At 42.8% G+C, this 23529-nt stretch overlaps 1 protein-coding gene across 3 annotated transcripts; it reads right to left on the bottom strand.

Annotated features, from left to right (window-relative positions):
* Nucleotides 1–1298: 1298 nt before the first annotated feature.
* On the bottom strand, nt 1299–14754 carry LAMP2 (lysosomal associated membrane protein 2). Of its 3 annotated transcripts, none has more exons than XM_027898330.1 (9): nt 14682–14754; nt 13530–13648; nt 12825–13038; nt 12037–12198; nt 11069–11286; nt 10554–10673; nt 10211–10289; nt 9263–9430; nt 1299–3721 (listed from the first exon to the last, which is right to left on the bottom strand). In XM_027898330.1, exons 1-9 carry the CDS (start codon nt 14752–14754, stop codon nt 3579–3581), a joined length of 1296 nt encoding a protein of 431 aa, XP_027754131.1. In that variant the 3' UTR covers nt 1299–3578. The 3 variants fall into 3 exon arrangements, with proteins under 3 accessions (XP_027754131.1, XP_027754149.1, XP_027754141.1); XM_027898348.1 differs by lacking the exon at nt 14682–14754 and adding an exon at nt 13854–14254; XM_027898340.1 differs by lacking the exon at nt 1299–3721 and adding an exon at nt 5694–8030.
* Nucleotides 14755–23529: the final 8775 nt, after the last annotated feature.

Below are 23529 nucleotides of genomic sequence, written 5' to 3'. Positions count from 1 at the left end.
AGCTTCCAGACCGGTTCTTCCCTGTTCCAGAGAGGTCACAGCTCTAACGCTGCAGCCACCGCAGGGAAACGCTCAGTGCTTTAATTGTTAAAGGGTCACTGTGGATATTGACGCAGCCACCAGTTCATCATCCCCAAGGGTGATGAAGCACATCTGTCCCAGGTGGAGCAGAGCACTGCCACCCTGAGCAACCTCTGCTGCACCACCCAACCCTCCCAGCCCTCCTGTCTGAGACAGGAACTGCACTCTGCGTGTTGGGAGATACCAGAACGCAGCAGGACAGGACACCTTGGGATAATGCACTAGTTGGAAAGCACACTTACTAAAATTACTGACTGAACAGGAGCATTATGGTATGTTTGTCCTACATCCTAGGCCAGGTACTTAATCTGCCGTCATTTCCTGATCTATATAAGTCTCTAAGAAGTAATTTTTTTGTATTAAAAATAAAGTGACTACAGTAAAATTAACTCTGTGGTAGCATTCTTCGAACACTGGTGTCAGAGATGCAGTTTGTGACTTTAGCTCCCTGTGCTGGCCAGTTAGGGGCTGAATTTCAAGGCAGCGTGTAACTTGAGCCTGGAATTCTGAGCACTTGACTAACTGGAATTCTGAGCGCTTGATTAACTTCCTCAGGCCAAAGAGTTCAGGAGCCCAGTACAAGAACACTCACTCTATACTATCACAAGCAACCATCTGGAAAAACCTATTTATTAAGAAGTGTTAAAAACCTGAACCAGAGGTAGTTTAGGAACTAATTCTGCTCAGATGTCATTACTGAGATGACACTGATAGAGCCAGGGCAGCACAATCATCCTGCCTGCACGAGTTATCTGAAAGGGCACCTTTTGATCAACAGAAACTGCCTTCTGCCAAGGAGGAGGATGCTGGGCCAGTGGCTTCTAAAGCAACTGGCACTTCTCCCCCTGCCAGTTGCTTTAGCTCTTTTAATACATTTGTATTTCTGTAGGGTCTTGAAAGGAAACCAAACCCTTCATGCTTTTTGTCATTAAATTAACAGTTCTTACGCCAGCAACAGGGTAAAACTTCATGTAATGTCTATTCCCTATCTGCCTGGTGGAAGAATTCATGAAGGAGTAGACCCTTTAGCAGACACTGGACCCTTGCTTTGATCAAATCAACAAGAAAAATTGACTTATTTGGATGTAAATGTGTGAACAATTTAGAAGCAAAAGCTTCTGTTTCACCACCAACATCCAGATCCAGGCATGTTGACAATCCCACTGGAAAATTTTTCAGAGACTGGCATGTATTGTCTACTTACACTGAAACAAAGCTTTATAAACACAAGAGTTAACTTTATTTTCCATACACATATTCTGCTTTCAGCATATTTGTACAGTCATTTCAAGATCTGGAAAACTGTATACGCCACTCTTCATGCTGCAACCACCTGAAAGTGCTGGATCCATTTTTGACTTCTACTGAAGCTCAAAATAATACTTTATATGTATATATAAAATATATATGTGTGTGTGTGTGTCTGCATCTGGTAAATGACCACATTTTACTAAAATAGCCTAGCAAAAGTGATGTCAAATACTTCAATCTGCAATCTGAGCATGAAGCCATAGCTGGGTCCATCTGCTGGCAGCAGAGAAGCACCACACTGACAAGGGGGTGTTATTCAGAAATTGCCAGCCTCAAAATAATTCCATTTACCACTCTGGCAGGGAAATCAAGTATTGTGAGAGCAAAGTTACAATACAGAGGACCAAGACAACCAAATCTGAAGCACACAGTCCAACTCAGCAGCATTAAATTACATTCCTAAAAAAAAAAAGACAACTTGGTTCAAGAGCCCATTTGCAGTACAAAGTCACTTTTGTCAGATTCAGGTAGAGTGTATCTTTGGTCACAGTGAGGACAAGAATAATTGAATGTACGGGTATTTCTCGGACATCAAAACTAACTCTTCAAAAATCTCCCTTCCCTGAATATAGAGCTGTTGGGAGTTACTTAAACAGCAGTGCTGGCTGTCCCCTCTGAGCACGTGAATTACAGAAGGTGCTTTCCCTACCACACGGATGTGGGCTCAGTGCACAAAGAGATTAAATACTAAAGCAGCTTTAGCAAACATTTGCTGCAGAGGACAGAACTCTGTGTGACCTCAGCAGCTCTCTGCAGGCCTGGCAGCTCTTGAGCTGTCCCACAGCTGGAGATCAGGGCTCGTTTGCTGCACGAGGCTTTGGCCAATGTGGACCAAAAAGGCTGAAAGAGCAAGAGGCTTCTTTCATCCTTCCATCCCACCAACATGGGCCTGATGGGAATGAAGCAGAACACAACCACTAACGACTAACTTATGTTTTGGTACAGTTTATATATGGAACATAGAATTGCAAAAGGTATGGCATTAATAACAAAGAAAGCATCTTCAAACAGGTCAGATGCTCTTATTCCTTTGGAAGTCACTTTCTTCACTATATATATATATTCTGCTTTACGATCAGCATTCCTCATGCTAGAAATTTTGTGCTCTGACACTGAGACAGTAATAATGAGGAGGTTAAAAGCAGATTAATTCTATCAAAACCGACTGGTTTTATATCTTCACTTGCATTCTAAATCACAGCTTTTCAGTGATCCCTTGTTAACCTATGAAAGCTGTCCAAACAACCTGCAGGAATCTCTGAGCAATCTGTGTTTAGTCAGTCTTTGAGTGCTCTCAAAATACTCTTGAGCCTCACATGGCGCAGTGCTGTGTAGTTTCTTTTATGTTCAGAATCAAAGCTGAGAGAAATTGCAGCCAGTGAAATTCCAGCCTCCCACCCTCATTTCACAATTGAGCTCAGAACAAAAGGAAAAATGCAGTCCAACCAAATAGCACAGGAGACATTTCCTTTAGCAGACTGTTGGCTTTTCTGAGCAGCCAAAGTTCTCCAGAACTGAGCCTGATCTTAGCAAATTAGCCATCATGCCAAGTGCAGAGCTATTCAACATATGCTAGCAGTCAACTTCTCCATACTGATGCTAAACAAATTAATTTACTAGAAGATTCAGATGCTCTTCTCATATTATTAGTGAGATCAGGTACTACCTTTACATTCAGAAGGAACAGGAAATTCAGATTGGTTCCCAAGAACAGCCATATGCCAAGTTCCCCATGGAAGTCTGTTAAGAGCGTGGTATTTTTTCCCACTGCACGTACAGTCCCTTTCGACACAGCATTCACACTTTTAATTATAGTTTCAGCTTTAGCATTATCCAAGACAAGCTGTAGGCAGCTAGAAATTTTCTTGTATAAAAAGATTAAACAACATAAAGCTTGGTAGATGTCTTCTTTCCTCAAAACAATTTCTCACAAGGACACACTTCACCTCTGCTCAATTCTATGGTCCTCACAACACTTACTTTTTCCAAAATCATACAGTAGCTTCAAGTAATCGTAACTCATCTTCATACTCGGGGCACGTCACCCTACCATGAAGTGATTTAAATCTTTTTTAAAGAAAGAAACCATAAATTAATTTGTTTTTCTTCTTTTTAAAGGGGCAGATCAGGGAGTCTGGGAAAGGGAGAAGAGCAGGGAAGGTGGCAACAGAGATGGAACGAAGAGATTACACAGACTGATAGCCAGTACGACTTTTCCTTCTTCCAATGAGGTAAGATATAAAGACAAGAATGATAAGGAATCCAAGTGCCATGCCCACTGCGATGGGAATAAGAAAGTTCAGGTCAGAATCAGCAGAGCATTCTTGGGCTGCAGAAAGGAGAAAAACAAAAAAGAAGCAAGGGAGAATAAGTTAGTAAGGGAAATCAGGCATTAGAAACCAAAGAGAGCAAGGAGCAAAGAGGCATTTTTGAGAAATTACGGTGTACTAGACACAGTAATACATCTAAAGTGAAATCAGTAGTGAGTAAAGAATTGATGAAGAGTGGTTTCTTTAAACATATATTCTACACACATAATTTATATTGGTACTGTACGTCTTCCAATTTCTACATTTAATTTCAGCTTCCTCTAGTGAGGATAAATCAGAAATGAGAGGACAAACCAGCAGTCTGAGCATGCATTAGCTGATCACACCTCAGAGTTAGCAGCACTAAAGCAACAAAACCCCCATTCTGGTGCATTATCACCTCACCCAAGGCTACTCCAACCCTCAAGTCACCAGCACCTCTCTGGGTTCTAGACATGAGGAATAAGGGACAATCCAAGTAACAAAGCGGAAACTTACTGAAAAGCACTGAATAGAAAACGCTGACAGACTCTCTTGGGGTGGGTACCTTTATTTTCAGCACAAAAGGGTTACCAGTTTCAGATGACAAGTACACAGACCTTACTGAAATCCATAGAGGAGGCAAAAACCAGGAGAGGCAGCTGTAATGCTACACTGGTTTTTAATATACAGGTTATAAAACATGTGAGGAGTGCCTTGCTGATATAAACACTCATCAAGGATTAGCAAACAAGGCTGGGAACTGGTTTCAAACTCAGGGATACACCTCAGACCCCGGGACAGGGCTTGGCGTTCTCTGCTGTTGGTAACAAGAGCAGAGCTCCACCTGCCTGGTGCCAGGAAAGGTTTGGTGACATACTGAGATCATGCCTGGAAGGGTGCCTGACTTACATGATTCTCATAAAGCAGCACTCCTGTGAAACCCTGTACAGAGCCTTTGGCTCAGAGGAAGGAGAACACCTGGAGGCTCAACACCTGAAAATCCTACACCCAGAATATCTGACTGCACCTACTGCCAAGCAGAGCAAAACTTGGAAAGAAAGAAAGAAAAAAAAAGGTGGAAAGGAACTACTGGGGGAGTATTTAAGCATCTTAAAGAGAAACTCCCATTCGATGTCTAGACATCTTTGTTCATTGAAGATGGGTCATTAACACTAAACACAAATGGATTTGTTAAGAGTGCCCAGCAGGCAGAGACAGACAATTCCCTGTGTTCTTTAGAGGAAGGGGATCACTGCAGGACACATCACACTATCACAACTACAAAGAATTCCCAGAGAGGGTTTATGGTTTCAGACCAGGGGTGGTCACTGTACTGGTTAGAAGCTCCAGAGGTGTCTGCACATGCAGAACTGCCTGGCCCACAGGCCCTGCACTGGGGCCAGCAGGAACAGCTCTTTCAGCTGACGTGGTTGAATGTGCCTCCATTCAAAGTAATCCAGAAATTTTGGCCCAAAACTTTCTTAGCCCCAGTATAGAAGCTACCTTCCCTTTTAATTCCAACCATGAGATTGAACCAATAGCCCCCCATTCTGTGTTTTATTGGTATATGCTACGCAATAGAGAACACTGTGGTAGATTTAAAAATTAAAAACCAGCCAAACAAAAAACAAATTAAAAAATAACCCCCCAAAAAAACCCCGAGACCATCATTCATTAGCCAGAACTGCTTCTTTTGAGACCTATTAGTATGACATCTTTAACCTAAAAGATCAGAAATCTTGGCATTTTAGAGTACAGTCTATTTAGTAAACTGTGTATAAGGCACAAACCCAACCACACTATAGTGTGATAGATGATACATATTAATATTCAACATCCACAAGCACATCCTATTTAAGTGCTGTTTCCACAGACCAGAACAAAGCCAGCTAGGCAACAGAATTTCAGGTATAGACTGACTGGAGTTGACCTTACTCATTTAGTTTATTTTCTTTAAAAAAAGACAATACAAGACGTCTGTTTTCAAATCAGTTAAAAAATGTGAACAAGTTTCCTTAAGAAATAGAACAATCTTTATTTTTTTTTAGAGCACAAGTTAAACAGATTGACAGTTCCCTATGGAGCAATACATACAGGAAAACTAGTGGTTTTATAACAACAGGAAGTCAGGTGAAACTTTGATGTTTTTTGAACCAGCTGTCTGCACATCAGTCTAGGAGTACTTAAAACTCTGAGCCAATGTCCTTGCAGGCTTTTGCAAAGGTATTAGTGTTGATTTTTGGGAGCAGTTTGCACAAATCTTCTATATTATCACTTGGAAACCGTGTACAGTTCAAAAATTTGCATGGCCAGAAGAATACAGTGTGATGATTACTCCTTAACAGAAATGCACGTTTAACTGGTGCTACTGAACATCACTCACAAAAAAAAAAAAAGCTAAAAAATCTATATGAACTTCTGCATTTGAGGATATATTAATATGAAAGTCATTAGATCCATTTTTTAAAATTAAAATGGTAAGTCTTGAAGCCTGTTTCATGATTAAATTTATAGAAGTTCCCCACTTTCATTAAAATGAATTTCAGTAACTGATGCAAAATTCAAGCTGTAGACTACAAGCTATAGTATTATCCACCCATACCTGCTTCCTTAGATAGTGTCAAGAGTAAACTGTTTTTACAGAAAAAAACCCAAACCAACCCAAACCATTACTGAAAGAAGTGTATTTTATGATTTGCATACAAACATGCCACAGACATCTCTACAACCCTAGAGAACACTAATAAAACACTAGAGCAGCTTTGATGCAGGCTAAACTCATCCTAAAGGGGGAGACAATGTTATGTTCATTAAATAGTTTAGGCAGCTCATGTTATGACATATGCAAAAAAGCCACACTTATCTAAAAGTCTAGAAGACTTCTTTTTTTTTCCATGCAGTAAGAATATGCGTTACAGCACAAGGAGGCCAGAGAAAAGTTGTGCATCAGGGGTTTGTCCCTACAGAGCTGCAGCTGAAGAACAGTCCAGTTGCACTGCGTTTTTTAGCCTAGTTATTCTTTCCATACAGCAAGGAAAAACAGGTGTTGTGGGTCCATCTCAGACTAGTTTTGGCTTTTGCATTCTTAACATTAACAAATGCTACACCGCAAACAGTCAAACACAAACACGCTGAACATTCAGAATGCCAATGGCGGGCAGACAGAATGGGGATTTTTTTGGCAGAAAACCATTCAAGATGAAGATTTAAAAACAGCTCAAGCTGCAACAACAGATACTGGCTCATTAAATGAAAGCATCTTCAAACAATGGTCATTCAAAGCAACAAGACAGACCAGTTCTGTGCAGAGTATGGTATGAAGTTAAGTGCACTTTAAAGTTCTGGAATATTTAGAAAGGTTATTCCCTTTAAACTGATGCCAGCAAAAAAGCTTGCATTAATTTAGCAGAAGTCTGCCTTAGTTGAGCATTTCAGATGATTGCCAAGGTATAATAAGGAATGAAGAATTCAGTGCCTAACAGTTGTTATTTTTTTTTTGAAACATTTGGAAGTGGCACTGAAGTCTTCCTACATATCCACCATTTGGCAAATACAGGTTACCCATTTTGTTTTTACAGCCAGGGTATAGGAATGACTCCTGAAATTACAGCAAGGCAGGAGTAAATTACTCAAATTCTGACAAAGGTAAGTAAGTTACTGCTGCCACTTCAAGAGATCACTTAATAACCAGCCTGAAGTTCAATCCTACAGAAAACGAAGCTGTTATTGGGCATCATACAATCCTTGTTAAATACTACACAAGTCAACATAGTGACTAATGCTGCCAGCTTAACCCACAATTACGACAACAACTAAGGAATGCAAAGGAGAGAAGCAAGTACAAATTCTATGCTATTCTGGGAGTTGCCCAATGCACATCAGTTCAGAATGTGTTCTCGTTTCAGGCTACTATTTGTAAAAAGCAGAAATAAATCCTGAACGCTTTAGGATTTTTCACAAGATAAGATCCTTAGCCTAGATCCAGTATTTGACATCTTCAAAACAGCTATGAAACCCACGGCGTCTTCTTAGAGCAGGGAAACTGAAACCGTAGTTCTGCTTCATCTGAGATAAACATTCTCTCTTTGTTTCTCAACTCCAATTAGCTGTGGCTAGTAATTACTCCTAAGTTTGGGTCTTTTTTTGGACTTCAGAACTTGCACTTGCTTTGTTTAGAGTGAAATCAGAACAGGAATCGCATTTAGATTCACAGAGTTTGATATCCAGCATAGCTTTTTCTTCTGCCAATTATGTAAGCAACCACTATAATGGCAATCAAGACAGCAAGTGCAGCACCAACTACAATTGGGATTAGAATGCTGTCATCATCCAGCGAACACTCCTGGGCTGTAGGTGAGAGAAAGGTTGCAACAAAGAATAAATAAAGACAGAACACTTGCTAAGTGTGGTAGAAAAACCTGTTTTCCTTAATATGAACATGTTCAAAAATCACTTATTTTTGCATCTTTAAACTAAGAGAAAGAACTGCAGAGGTCTCAGGGCTACATCTAGCACATATGAAGTGTTAATCACGTGGAATGTTTGATAACATACATATAGCAATATATATACACACACACACCCCCCTATAGCAAACTAAAGATGTGTGAGTTTTCATGTGCACAAGATCTGCACTAGACAAGGGAGTAGCCATTCTTCTAAATTTAAGAACCAGTCTTATCTATTTCACACATTTAAGGCAAGTCTGGTTTGTGCTTTTAATCACTAAGGATAAAGAGTGACCTAGATTTGGTATCAAGAATCTATCCAGAACAGAGACATGTTACACAGACAAAATAACTAATTAGGAGAAGAAGAAAGCTAGCTGCAACTTGAACTACAAAGTGAAATGGGACCCTAACTCTTTAAAAATACTGTTTACCCTGCACACATCTGGAGAGTTACTTACTTCTGTCTAAAAAGAGAACTTAAAAAATCTGCACTCAATCTATATGCCTACACATCAGTCTATTCCAAAAAGTCTGTGCTGTCAGTATTATTTTTGAGAACTACGACCAGGTTACACTAAATATGAAGAATGAGGTCATTTAAGACATTCCAGTTATCTCCAGACAAGACCCAGATAATGCACCAAAAAAACATTTTAAAAACCTTTCTTTATTTCTGGATATCCAAGACTGTTTCCAAAGGAAGCTCTGAACTTCTGAAGGAAGTCCCCCCCGAGTACTCCTTGGACTGACAGGTAAAAGTCCACTTATGCTTAAGTTCTGTCCTATTTTCTTATGTATTTGAGCTACAAAAAGCTGTATGTCAGATGATGTCAGGTAACTTCTAACCTTCCTGCAAGGCAAAGCTTAAGTCCCTCTTCAGTGTCTCTAGCTCATTTGAGTTTTGTGCAGGAGAAACATATCTAGCAGACATTTTTTAAGTGAGAGCAAAGCTTTGCTTGGACTTGGATGTCAGTCTCAGAACTTCTCTTCACTCCATGTATATAAAAACAGATTAAAAAAATTGGAAAAAGAACTTCCAAGATGAATGTTTGTACCCAATGCTGGTGCTTTTCAGCAAGTAAGAATCTTGCAAGCATTGATAAAGTTAACAAAAACATGAACTCTTACCTGTAGCAAACTGATTTGCCTCCACAAGGAATGGCTGAATCCTTAGATTAAAAGTATGTACTTGAATATCTTCGCTAATCTCGAGAGTTTGCTCTTTCCGGCACATGTAAGAGCTCCCAAGGAAAGCATCCCACTTGCTGAAATTGTGGTTATCTGCACTTGAAATGACTAAACAAAGAGGGGAAAAAAAGAAAGGAAATTTGCATGCCCACTCGAAATTCAAGACAGTTGCTAAAGCAATCATAAAACCGAGGAGCTGAATCCAAAGGGGCCAACGTTTCAACACTGACTACTTTGAAAAGCAAAGTAGTGCAAAGTGGGACTGATCTGCTCAAACAGAAGTCAGGCACTGAAGGTATTACAGTACTTAGCAGTGACCTCTCCTCAATACATATACATGACATCAGGCCTTCCTCGTACCTCCACTCATCCCAACACTGCAGAGTTGCAAGTGTTTCAGCTTTAGTGCTCTTTCAACTGCTGAAGCCGTGACAAACAACTTAAAAAAACCCAGCGTATTATTGTTTTGGAAGAAAGCATGCCTTAGTTTTTTTAGTTTTGCCAGTGAGAGTTAAGTACAAGTGGTTGGAAGATACAGCAGCATCTTCAATAAAAGAAAACAACAGCTGGTTTAGGAAAAAAAGCTACTAAGTTGGTATAACTGTATTTCACACCTCAGAAAACTACATAACTGACAATAGTTGCAAAGAAGCTGAATTAATTTATATAGAGACCCCACTAGCAGAAGTCTCAGGAATCACAGAATGATCCCACACTGCTGTTTAAAGTAACTGTTACAGCCATTTCTGCTTACTATTTTTGTTCACACCAACTTATAAAGTAGGAGCTGACAGTAAGCATGAACAACACTGAAAAAAAGTCAGAAGTACTTGATGCAGACCTTGAGTAAAATATTACACTTGCTTTAAGGCAGATACTGTTTCTTACCAGAACCATTCAGCCGGTTGAGCAGCGTAACATTCACCTCTTTCAGATAAAACTTCTGTGCACTTGCAGTTGTATTTTTCTGTTTAAGAAGCAAGAACCAAGTGTCAGTGTGCAATTCTGCACTCGTAACTGTAAGAACAAATGGTTTACAAAGGCTAACACATACTACAAGTCTTACATTTTCTACTTTAACCCAATTCCCTGTTTGTCTTGAGGCAGTCAAGTTGCACTTCCCATATGGGAACAGCCCACCACAGTAAGTGACAGAAGGATTTTACCAGGAGTGATCACCATGCCGTGCTGTTAAATGAAAGCTTAGTTTAAAATAAAAGAAGTTACTTACAACAACAAATGTGAAACTAATCAGTGTGCTATTTCCATCATTCAGCCTCAGAGTTGCTGTTGTGTTTCCACAGGCACCATCTGCGGTGGTTGTCTTTGGATTGATGTTGATCAGGAGAGGCTGAAATACAGACACACCACAAAGACATTCAGCTGTCGCTTGGAGTACATTGTTCTGTCTTGGGCTAGAAGAGCCTGTCACAAACATGACAGCAGGAAGATTGAGCCTGGCTACTATCAAACCAAGGCCATTTGAGTTAACAGCCTTAACAGCTAAGAAAGTTCCAGACTTTTAATCATGTTAGAAGTACTCCCATAATACATTATGTTGATTCCACATAAGGTTTTGAAGCCAGGCATTATGTTACAACACTATTCTGATGTCAGAGAGGTGCTACATACAACGCTTAGAAGCAGTTCTGGACAGCCAGCAGTTACAAAGCAAACACCCGGCATTCAGATTTCACACCCAGTAACTGCAGCAACCTTTCCCTCCTCAAAATGAAAGAAAAGCACCTTGTCTTGGGAAACATTCAGCTGAAGCCCCACACTAGCCAGCAGACAGGTTTTATTTCCACTTTTAAGAGAATAGTTTCCTGTGTCTGGATTCTCCACAGGTTTGGGAGGAGTGGTTGGAGCAGGCGACAAAGTGGTGGTGGATGCGGTAGTCACATTGGCAGTGGTAGGCAGAATCGTAGGAGCAGAAGTAGGTGTATCAGCAGGACATCTAGACTCTGAAAAGACATTTTAACCACCATTTCAGTGCTGAATTGTATGAAAATCTTATGACTCAGTGGTCAGTTCAATACAGTTCTGAATTTCTTGTTGAAATCTAGGCTCACTGGGAGTCTGCTCATCACCAAGTCAGAAGTCCCAGACTGTGGCAGAGTATTCCAAACAATGTACAGCTACCCTCTATTCTCAGCAATTCTGTAAAGGTCACAGTTTCAAATCCATGCAGCACAACTTACCTCCGAAACAGGGAAGCAAAACACACAAAGCCAGCCCAGTGGTTATAAAAGTGTGATATGTACTTCCTGTCACAAAGTGAGTGACCCTGTTAAGCTGTAGGCAGCTCATCTCTTTCAGCAGCTGGGCTGGGAGATGAGACAACAGGCTCCGGGCTGTTCAAATGCTGTAAGCAGAGGCCCCACTGGAAGGCAGTCAGCTAAAAACCTTGAAGCTCAAATGAACTAGTCAGCAACAGTAGTTCTGAAGTGCTTATTCTTAAAACCCCAGTTACTGGAACACACACTTTAGGAGCCTACCCCCTTGGCATGGACACAATCGACATTTCGACACACTGCTAAATCTGTTCTCCTAATCTATTATTGCAGGAACAAGGAAAGAAGTACTAAAGGATATTTACATGAGTATTATTGAACACAGCACATTTGAGAACTGGTGGACTTTTTATTATGGGACTTTCCTCTCTGTACTAAGGTGCAATACAAAAAAGTTTATTCACAAATTGAAATGCTCACCTTTTTTACTGACTGTGCCATTCTGAACAAAAGGCTGCAAAGTAACATTCCAGAAAATCTGAGTTACATTTTCTGCTTCAACCAAGTCAGTGTTATGACACACGTAGACATTATTCAGTTGCACTGGACGCGTAGGGTCCTTCACAACAACAGAAACCGGTCCTACAAATAAGCACAAATATTTTAATGCCTTGTGAACTACAAGAACTTGGAGGTAGCCTTATGTTTTATATAATTCCTTAAGACAAGGAGGTAATTAAGTTTAACAATCCTAAGCTCTCTTTCTTGTTTTCCCTATGCATCCTGACCTGAAGTGCTGAGTAATGCAGAGAAGTAACAAAGCTTCCAAACTAGACAAGCCATTAGAAAGGTAAACCCCTTTACTTTAGTTACTAAAGAGAAAAAAATCCTATTATTAGCAGGCATTAGTATACAGAAAGCCTAACACTGCATTGCTTGGAAAGGTGGAAGGTCAAGTAGTGCACACTAAAATGAATTTTCCATGTGCCTGCTGTCTACCAGCACCTCACTCATCAAAGCTGCTCAGTTATCCCTCCCATTCTGTTCCACTTAAAGGAATTCCACATTCAGCCAGACAACTAGTCAGCATTGCTATCCAGCAGGCAGGTAGGATGAGCAATAGCTGGCAGCATATGGAGTTGCCACAGAGCTCTCCACACACATTACTAGCTCTTCTAACTTTGAAAACACCAACCCAAATCAGGTGCCGAGGTCTGACATGTGTGGCTGAGATCGCTCTGCAAGTCAGATTCTGCACCGAACGTTACCTTTTCTCTTGGCATCAGGAAACACAGCTGTGTCATTGGTGTTGTAGGTAAATGTGATCAAGTCCCCCTGGAAAGTTTCGTTGTTTTTTGTAAAGTTAATGCTCCAAGAATGACCTTCCCCAAACTGCACTGCCACAAGTGCAGGTTGTGTGTCATTGCCACAGACGCTTCCATTGTGTGTCACACTGGATGACAAATTCAAGGCTGTGGTTTTCTAGAAGAAAAAGATAGCAGTTCTTCCTCAGGACAACATCATAAACCTGCTGGAGTCAGATGGAACTTTGCACAAGATAAGTGAGATTATTCTATAAAATCATGAAAAAGGCTCCCTGACATCTGTATGAGAGAGGAGCCATATCAGATTCAAGTACAGAAGGACAAATCTAACCTGGCTGTAAATCTTGACTGTGCTGAGCTGCAGTTCAAATTTACTGTTTGGGCTAAAAACATAACTATGCTGATACTGATTAAACTTGGGGAGTTCTGGGTATGTCATTTAAGTGAGAGCAACAGGGGACTTTCAGTCATTTGTATGACTGAGAACTTATGCTTCATTTTAAAAGGAATATGTAGGAATACTATGAACATCTGACTTAGTTAAAAAGAAATAAGTAAGAAACAAAAAACTCTAGGTAAAATAGTATAATTAAACTTCTACCCAGGCCAAAATACAGTTCTCAGCAAGAGTTACCTCCAGATACTTACATAATCACTAGTGTTTGATTCATACGTTATCAAGAACCTCATCATCCAATTTGCATACAGGCATGTAGCATTAGAGGCATCCTTTATATCTACTTCCACTGCATGGGACTGGAAAAAACCTGTAAGATATGATTATTAGCTACTAAGACATGGCTTTTACTTCATTTCCTAGAACCACTTAAGAGGGCAGCTCATCACAAAGCAGTAAATTATGTCAGGACTATAAGAAAAGCTAGATTTCTAAAAAGTATTAAAAATAGGAGGCATATTGTGAAGCTATCAAAACTAGGTAAAAATTGCAAGAAAACTTTATACTCTGTTTACCTGCAATGGATTAATAATCTGGAAGTGTTGGATTCCCCAATATTGGGCACTTGTAAGATCAGGTTGGACAGGGTGCTGGGCCATCTTGTCTAGACTGTGTTTTTGCCAAGAAAGGCTGGACCAGCTGATCCTTGAGGTCTCTTCCAACCTGGGATTCTATGACTCTATGAAATAAGCCCTGGCTTTCTGGTGACACACCGAGCGAACCAAGTGCCTGATGAGCACAGTACTTAAACAGCATCCCGCTCGCAGACCGGCGTCCCCCCATTATTTCATATGATGTGCCAGCTGTTACAACTCCGGCTGAACCCTAACAGATGGGACCGCCGTGCCTTGTGCCCCCACAATTCCTGGCTCAGAGCACATGGATCGCTGCGTTTTTAGGGAACTCTTCCCAGCCCGGGGATGTTTATGGGGTGAACGCCGGCAGAGCCGCGGCCGTGCCCGCTGCCCTCACGCCGAGCGACGCTGACAGGGCAGGACCGGCCCGGGCGGGCCCGCGGCTGCCGGGACACAGCCCCGGGGCTGCCCCCGCGGTTCTGGCCCCCCGGGGGCGGCACCGGCGGCGCGGGGCGGGTGTGCCCGGCAGGGCCGCGGGGCCTCGGCCCCCGCCGCCCTCCCTTCCTTTCCCTTTCCCTTCCCCTCCCGGGGCCGCCCCGCGAAGCCGCCGCGGGGCCGAGGCTGCCCCGGGGCCCCCCGCGGCGCCGCGTCGCGGAGCGGGGGGAGCGGGACGGGCACGGGCATGGGCATGGGCACGCGCCCGCGGGGACACCCCACGCCCGCCCCCCCCTCCCTCCCTCCCACGGGCCCCGGCGCTGCCCCGCTCACCGGACACGCCGAGCAGCAGCAACAGCAGTGGCGGCAGGAGGCGGCGGGGGGCGGCGGGGCGGACCGGCTCCATGGCGGGGGCGCTGCCGGCGGGGGCTCCGGGGGGCGGCGAGGGGCCGGGGCGAGCGGGCGCGACAAAACCCTCGCCAGCGGTCATGTGAGGGGCGGGGCGGGGCCGCCCGCGCGCCGCCAATCGCCGCGCGGCGCCGCCGCTCGATTCCGTGGGTCGCGGGCGCGGAGCTCGCCGCGAAGCGCCGCGGGCGGGCGGGTCCGGGGAAATCCCGTCGCCGTGCACCGGCGGCACCGAGGGGCTGGACCGGGGCTGTGCCGCCCCCCCTGGGCTCGTCCCGGCCCTTGCCCTGGGCCTCGGCAGCGTTTGCGGTTCGCTCTGAGGCCGCCGTGCGCTGTGAGAGGACGTGCGCATGCAGAGAAGTTTAACTTGCACTAATAAAAATACAGTATAAAGATCTTGTCCGTGTTTGCAATAAGCACAGAGGGGGAGAAGTGAGCTACGCTGCTCTCACTGCACGTGTCCTGAGGCTGGCGGTGCCCTTGGGGTGGGTTTGTGGTGTCCCTGAGGGAGAAAAGAGCCACTGGAGTGGAGGACTGGAGAAGACAGGGATGGGCAAGAAACGTGGTGGACTTGGGTCTGCAAGGAGGTATAAAATGTTGGTGTGGGTGTTGGATTGCAGCCTGGAGAGTATTGATTAGGGGGGGAAAAAAACCCCAACTAACCCAAACACAAAGGGTGGCTTGGCAAAGAAAGGGGAGATGGGGAAGAAGAGATTGAGGCTGGAAGATGGCAAGGAAAAGGGCAAGCATGTGCCTGAGGAGCTCTGGGCTCAGCCAGGAAAGGCCTCCTGGAATGACATACTCGTGTTTCTGATGCTGTGGTAGAACTGGGGATTTTGAATAATCAGGCTCTAAGAGGCATCCGCAGCTATGGGAGAAGAAAAGAAGGCTGAAGAAAACAATAAAACATTGACCTGATATCCTGAGACATCTGGAGTGTGGATGGTGTTGACGAGAAAGCAGTTACGAACTCTTGAGGAAGCGGAAATAATGGATTTGTTATCAAATGGCAGTTAATTTCTCTCAGTTTTGTACCTGCAGTACCAAACTTTTCCATGGAGCACCACAAAACCAAGGGCATTGAACAAATGAGGGTCCCACACACAAGTGCTTGTGTGGTCAGACACGTTCACTGCTTCTTTGCTTTTCTCTGTGGGCTTAATAACTGCACCTAGAACCAACTTCCCATGAGCATTACATACCTGCACATGCATTTGTCTAAGCAAGGTTGCATGTGAATATCAAAATTCATGCAATTTCAAAACACTGGGAGTAAATTTACTTTTAGCCGTTGGGCTTAATTACTGAAAATTTATTTGAAGAAATAAACTTTATATTTAATAACTGACCCAGCACTTGCTGTAGGCTGTGGGGGGATGTCCAGTAGCAGCAGCACAGATGAAACCACAAGTTCTGAAAGCAGCAAGTCTTTCCTCTTTCTCAGCTTCACCACAAAGAATGGGTCATTTCAGAGGCTATGGAGAGTCCCGGTCTGGGGGATTTTATATTTCCTCAGGCTTCACTAGTTTAGTGCAAAGTCCTGTTTTTAAAAAGTGATCTCTCAGGGAGTTAGGAGCAATTACATTAGGGAGATTTGACTGTTAGCAGACAGACGTTGAATTAGGCTTTAATTAATTGGAAGAGGAGAAAATTATTGGTCTGATCCATGCAGTTCATGTCACCTTTTGTATCTGCTGGAATATTTACTTCAGGACATGTAGCTTTATATATATAAACATTGATCTGTTCAAACCCCCCCCCTTGTTCTGAGTGAAAAACCCTGAATATTTTGATCTCTTCCTTGCACATAGGAAATGGACTGTAAAACAGCTAAATGTTCTCCAGACATAACAGGAAGACTGATTAACTTGTTTCCTATATGCAAATTTAGTGAAGCTTGAAATGAAATCTAATGGTAGCTATCATAACAAATCCCTTTCTGTTAATAACACAAGAAAAATAGCAACTGGTGTGGGATTAAAGGAACAGTATAATTTATACAATTTAGCATAATGAAAAATACATTGCTTTGCACCAGAAATATCATCATTAATGCGAGAACACTTATTATTCTTTCTTTCTTTGCACGTAGTTACTTTGCTCTCCCTGTGCCTCCATCCCTGCCTTCCACAGGTGGTGATGTGACACCATTCTACCATGATCTCAGCAGGCTGGTGCTGAGCTGGTGGTTTATTGTCCTTGTCACAGACTGTCACAAGGGGCACTGATGCAGGGCATGTGCATCAAGGCTGACCCCAGTGACGGCACAGCAAGGGATGAGGCAACCACAAAAGCTGCCCAAAGGGCCTCTGCCCTTGAGTGGAATCCTTGGGGAAGCAAATAAATCGAATTCCACCTGCAGGGAGTCAGTACAAGCACCTCCTGTTCATGTATAGGAGGAGGTTTGTCTAACAAAGCCCACAAGCTCCAGCCATCTGAATGTGTTAAAAGGTTGTTAAAAGCAAGGTACTCTTCCATTTGCACAGTGATATTCTCCTCTTGCCCAGCCAACTGACAGAAGCTTGATTTTGGCACTGTTCTCCCTAAACAGAGAATTTTTGGGCAGTTCCCAAAGCCTATCTCTTTGAAGCTCTGAAAGGAGCAAAACGAAACTCTGTTCCTCTCATTTAACAAATCCTTCAGCTTTCCTTAGAAAAAAATTCTGATTCCTCTTAAATTCCATAAGCTATTATATTCAGTACTTGTAGGATTCAACCTCATCTTATTAACCAAGAGTAATTTCTTTATTGATCGTGACAGTCTTAAAGAACAGTAAAATGCATGTGATAGCTGGACTTCAGTAACATAAGCTCAAACTCATGTGCAAACTCAGCTGCTTTCCTTTAATGATAGAAGATTGAATGATTGTTACCAGAATGCAGAGAAAATGCCTTCCCCTTTTGCTTCCTAGAGAGAAATGATTTTGCACTTGGCATGGTTTTGGGATGGATGGCAAGCTGATCCTGGTTTTCCAAGACATTCCTTATGTTTATTGCTGGATGTGAGAATAAGGACTGTGATGTTTCTCTAGGGCATTACAGTTTTACCACGTTACACCAAGTCTGATGTCAGTCATTTTAAGAAGGTATTGGCATGTACTGAGAACAAATATGCAAAACCTTATGATTTCTTTTTAAAGCTTTGGTTCATCAAGGAATGTGAATTTATGCCTAATTTCAAATGTGCAGGCTGTTCTGTGACTTTCATTCACATCGTATGCTTAATCCTCTGTGAATCCTTTATCAGTTTCAGCTGGTTAGATACTTTATCTGTAATCAAACTTTTCTTAACCCAGGGACTTGCAAAAATTGAGGAGTGTGTGTGGCCAGAGGTGAAGTGTCCACTGTTTAATGAATCACTGAGTAACTTAATGTTTCTGATTCCTGGTGCAGAAGAGATTGTGAAAAAAGAAGGAAGAGATAATGCCTAGGACATGCAGTAATCATGACTTTAATGTATTTTTATTTATTCTTTTAGATATCTCTTAACAGAAGGGCAATCCCTATATTTTTTCCAGGGACATGATTGTGTCAGAACCAATTATTCCTTTTCAGGAGGCAGGGGAAGGATTTGGTACCATTTCATGTGGAAGGGATGGAAAGAGGAATATATTAATACCGGCCAGAGAGGTCACATATTCACTTGGCAGAGGGGGATGAACCGCAGGGGCCTTCTTGGGACTGTGCCAGCAGCTGAGAGTTACAGCTGTTTTTTCCTTCTCATGCAGCCCCAGTTTGTAGCCTGGGGACTACGGATTTGGGATCTGGACACCATAATGAAGACCATACCTCTGTCCAGGCCAGTGTGACATCTGCAGTGCTTTGGCTACATGTGTGAGCCTGCCCAGGGGGAGGACAGGGAGGGCTCCGAGAGCTCTGTGCTGCTTGCTCTGAAAAAACACTCATTACCTAAGCTGTGAGAAAGCTCTGAGCAGATGGCAGGGTTTCTGAGCCGCCGGGTTTCTGGAGGAGGTGGTGGTAGGAAACCAAACCAATAAATGCTGCTGCAGGAAACTGCTGAGTCAAGACCGGGGAAATCACGTGAAATGCCAAAAAAAGAACGGCTTGGTGGGGCGGTGAAGAGATCAGAGAGCAGGTTGCAGCAGAGGGCTGCAAAACTTCCTGCTAAAGCCCTGTGAAATCTGGTGTTGTGACACAGCTGGAAAAACACATTCCCAGCACAGCAGGCCGGAGCAGAGGCACAGGCGGCGTTTCGTCACAGCCTGCTAAACAAACACAGTCACGCACACGCAGCTTGGTTTAGTCCTGGGCTGGGGCTTTGCGGGGCAAAGCGGGGCAGGAGCTGGGCTTGGACACTGTGCTGGGGCAGCAGCTGCTCCTGTGCTGTTCTGCTGCTCTGGGACGCAGGGCGAGGAGTGCCATGGGTGGTGGGGTGCCCTGCTGTGCTCAGAGGCATTTCCAGCTGCTGCTGGAGGCCACACGTGCTGGAACGCTCGGCAGCTGGGTTAACATGTGGCAGCAGATGAGATTTATGCGTTCTGTGAGTCACGACAAACTGCTTCTACACGGAGATCTGTTTAACTCGAGAAAGGAGCTTGTTTGACTGACAACTCAGCATGTTCTCCGGGCTTGTTACAGCGCAGTAAAAAAGTGTCAGTGCTCTGCGCTTTTGTGGTTTTATCGACACACATTGCGAACTTGCTGGAGGTACATCTGTCAGCTTCAGAGCAGAAATTATTGTGTGAAAATGGCTCTGCACAGGAGGCACCTCCCACTTCCAGCTCTTATGAAACATGTGTTGGCTGTAACATTTTCGGAGAGATTTCAGCAGGAAAGGAAGTTATATCAAAAACCCTGGGTTGGGAGGGAGATTATGCAGCATACAGTCATTTTCATATCTGGATATTTTAATTGCAGGATTTCAGGCCTAAAGGATCCCTTGTGACCTAGAATAACATTACATCCCTTTTACAGAGAGCACAATGATATCTGTAATTTCCCAGCTCTGACAGAGGTTGGAAACCAGGTCTGGCAAACGCTAACGCCTGTTTGGGCTGCACTGTCCTGAGCCCTTTTGGAGAATGATCTCTCCCCAGTCTGAGGCTGTGTGTCTACTGTGCTTTTGGAGCTACAGTTTGAAGCAGCAGCTGCTGCTGTAGGAATAAAAAGAAACTGAAGGGATATGCAGGCGGTGCCAGCTCTGCGAGCGACAGAATCGCAGCTCTGTGGCTGCAGAACCAGTTCTCTGGAGGAGTGAGCCTAACCTAGTCCCTGGCCACATCCCACAGCTTTACCTGTGCGGTGACAAGGTTTCAACTCACCTCTGCCTGGGTTTTGTAATCTTTGTTCCCATCTCGTGCCCGAAAGGAGCTCTACCTCCTCCCCAGCACACGTGGCACAACTTGGCCTGCACAGTGTCTTGCCCAGCCTGTAGTGAAAATTAGTAAAGCAGCCTTGCTTTGAGCCTCAAATTAGCACCAGCTGAAGGACTTCGTGGGTGTAAAGGGATTGTCAAAAGTGACAAAGGTATCTGGTTTTGACCATGGTAACAAATTGTTCTGGCATAAATCTCAAGCTTCAGAGGCTACACAAGGGGTGAAACAGAGCAGGCATTGTGATAATTTTGTGTGAGGTTTGTTCAGAAGGGGAAAAAAAGCTACATATTAAGTGCATATCTCACAAATAATTCATCACTGATATTTCCCACTGCATTAAATATACTTATTGCTCCAAATAATAAAAAGAAATCTATTCCATGTAATTTAGATGCAGTTTACTTGTATGCTTGCCCTTGTCTGCAAAGTCAGAGTGACTAAGCTTTGCAAAGAAGTCTGGGAGCCTTTGAGCCCTGCAATGGCCTGGGCATTATTGTCAGTCTGACACCTCACTCTGTGTGCCTTGATTGCATCTAAATGTTGGAACCACTGGAAAAGCAGTTACTGCAACTTCCTTGCTAATGCAAATACCATTAGATGGAACAGAATCTGTACACTTTTTTGAAATGACAAAATTTCACAGCAAGTTAAGATGACTCAGGCATTTTTTTTAACAGAGAAGCACCTGGTGACATCCCTGTTTTCCTCCAGCTCTAAAAGGTTTTTCAAGCTGACAAACTACTGGTTGTTTTAAGGAGTAAGCTAAAGAACTATCATCAGTGTCATAGAGGAAACCAGGTGAAGTGTATTCTCCTCTCTGAACAGTCTCGTTTAGCACTGGTGTCTCACCCTCAGCAGCTGAAGCTGCCGAAGCCTCAGGCCACGAGAGCTGACCAAACATAAACTTGTGATAAAACAATGCTGCTAACACAGAACTCCCTGAATTCAGCAGATAGGAGCAGAGTGGAGATGATAAGGACCCAGGAGACAATTCCAGGAGAATAAAGTAACTTCAGAAGGTGGCCAGCCCAGTGATAGTGAAATCCAGTAAGAGATCAAGAGAGCATTGATGGGAATTCAGTGACTGACTTGGGGATCAGGTGATGGGCCATGTGGGTATAACTGAGAGGTGTGAATTGGGGTAGGGGGTCTCTCTCTGGAAGCACCAGCTTGAGCTGTAACCAAAGAACTAACAAAAGACTAATTGAAAATACTCTTTTGGACTTGGCATTCTCAGTGGGGTCCCAGGGTCAGACCCAGTTACTGTAGCTGGCCTGTGTAAACCTGTAGCAATCAATAAAAAATTAGTATTTGCCGGACTGGAAGGAACTACTTTCCCTAAGCTTAAGACAAAGTGCTGCAATGTCCTACTGCTTTTAGAAAATTACCTTTCTAAGTTACCTTTCTTGTTTTGTTTATATCTTAATAAGCAGTGGCAAGACAAGCTGTGAGTCATTTTAAAAGTGACCTCGTATCAGGAAGCAATTACTGAACTAGAAGAAAAACCTGCTCCTTTGTAGGTTAATCACCATCCATTGCTGCTCTTCCCAGTTAACTCCATATTTTACAAGATACCCTCTGCAAAAAGTCTAATGTCTCTCAAGCACTTGTGTAAGTTTTGAGGTGTTCCCTGTCACAATGTATGTCCACAGGCCCTGGCCTCTTTAACGGGGGAAAAAAGGCAAATCCAAAGCTACCATCTTAAATTTGATTTGGCATCGGTTTCTCTCAATCGTGAGAAAGTGCAGTAGCATATATTGCATTTCATACAGGAAAAGAAATTAAAGAATTTACTGCACTCTGGTCTTATCCTCAGAGTAGACAGACAATCTTAATAGTCTCCGAATAGTCATTTGCCTCTGTAGGATTCCTTTTTTTCATGGAGCATGGAGGAAGTAGGAAATACTCTCTTTAAGGAGAAAGTGTTAGTGGAAAAACCATCCCATGCATTTAGATCCCTCCAGGCTGTAATAAAGCAAGTGCCTGAGCAGGATTAATGGCAGATATTTCCCAGACCCACCTAAACCCACCTGCACTAGGAGAGTTTTGTGATGACAGCAGAGCTGTGTGACCTCCCTGCAGCACATGCCAGCCCTCCACAGATCAGTCTGCAGGACCAGCACTTGCTTTGCTTCAGCTGTCCAGGTTTCCAGAACTCAGATATTCAAAACACTCTGCCTCCCATCTCCACCGAGTTCTCAGAGCTCCTGCTCTGGGAAAGGCCAGGCTGGAGCTGGTCCTGCTGCTCACATTTGGTCCAGTGGTTCCAAATGGCTGCAGAAAACTCAGGAACAGAAGGAAATTCCCTGTGAAGCCCTGTCCTTCACACTTCAGTAATCACATCAGGTCCATTAAAAAATTATAAACTAACTGGGAGACAAGGAATAATCATACAGGAGGGGAACCTTTTCTAGGAGCAACAAACCACCACTTTTGGTATTTTTGTACCATTTCTGGCACTGCTACACATTCTAACCCCGACTCAGAGTTGGTGAGGATGCTTATTCCCTTCCTCTCCAAGAACCACAGATTTAGTAAAAAACCGAAAATAATAAGAATTCAGGAATGGAAGCCACTTAGAAAACTCAAGGGATTTTAATGACTGAATGAATAAGGAACTATTTAAGAAGCAAACAAGTATTTTGCTATCAAAGCACAAGCTAAAGAATTTAAAGAAGCCATAAACATTAGTAAGCCCAACATACAGAACTTGGGAGTAAGAAGGCATTTTACACACAAGAGTTTATCAACACAAAACTGTTTAATATTTATTAAATGACACAAAATACCTAGATAACAGACTCACTCTCTGAAAGGACATGTATTTACATTATTTACCAACTTAAGAAAGACTCTCTGTACCCATATCAGACTTATGAAACATAAAAAAGGTTTTGCTGCTTTTTGCATCAAAGGATGCAACGGTGATACATGCCCTGTTTGCAAGTCTGCATAAACTATAACTTTTTGATGCAGTGAAAAAGCACAATTTCATATTCTGGTAGCTGAGGGAAGAGGCTTCTGAAAAGTAACAGGGTTAGTTTTTTTCCCCCCACTCCAGACACACTCTGAAGACTGTTATACAAAAAGTATATTACATTTTTGAATGCTGCTGTACTCTTACATTAGTGTAACGTTTCAAAGAAAATATTCTCCCTACTATATGAGAGCACTAAAAAAAGTGGTATTTGAACATTTTTTCAGATGCACTTTTTTTTTTCTTTTAAAAGAAAGCATTAGGGCAAATGATATGTCTAGGAAAAAAAGAAAGGCTGACCAAAAAAAAAAAAAAAAAAAAAAAAAAAAAAAAAAAAAAAAAAAAAAAAAAAAAAAAAAAAAAAAAAAAAAAAAAAAAAAAAAAAAAAAAAAAAAAAAAAAAAAGAAAAAAAAAAAAGAGCAGAGACCAAAATATGAAGAACAGCTAAAGCAACTTAACATTTG

This window comes from Empidonax traillii, unplaced genomic scaffold, assembly GCF_003031625.1.
Source record: "Empidonax traillii isolate 1590-97213 ecotype Southwest subspecies unplaced genomic scaffold, ASM303162v1 scaffold20:size5563877, whole genome shotgun sequence".
In the NCBI taxonomy this organism is placed as follows: Eukaryota; Metazoa; Chordata; class Aves; order Passeriformes; family Tyrannidae; genus Empidonax; species Empidonax traillii.
Note: the sequence above shows the minus strand (reverse complement) of the source record. Positions and strands in the feature narration are given on the sequence as shown.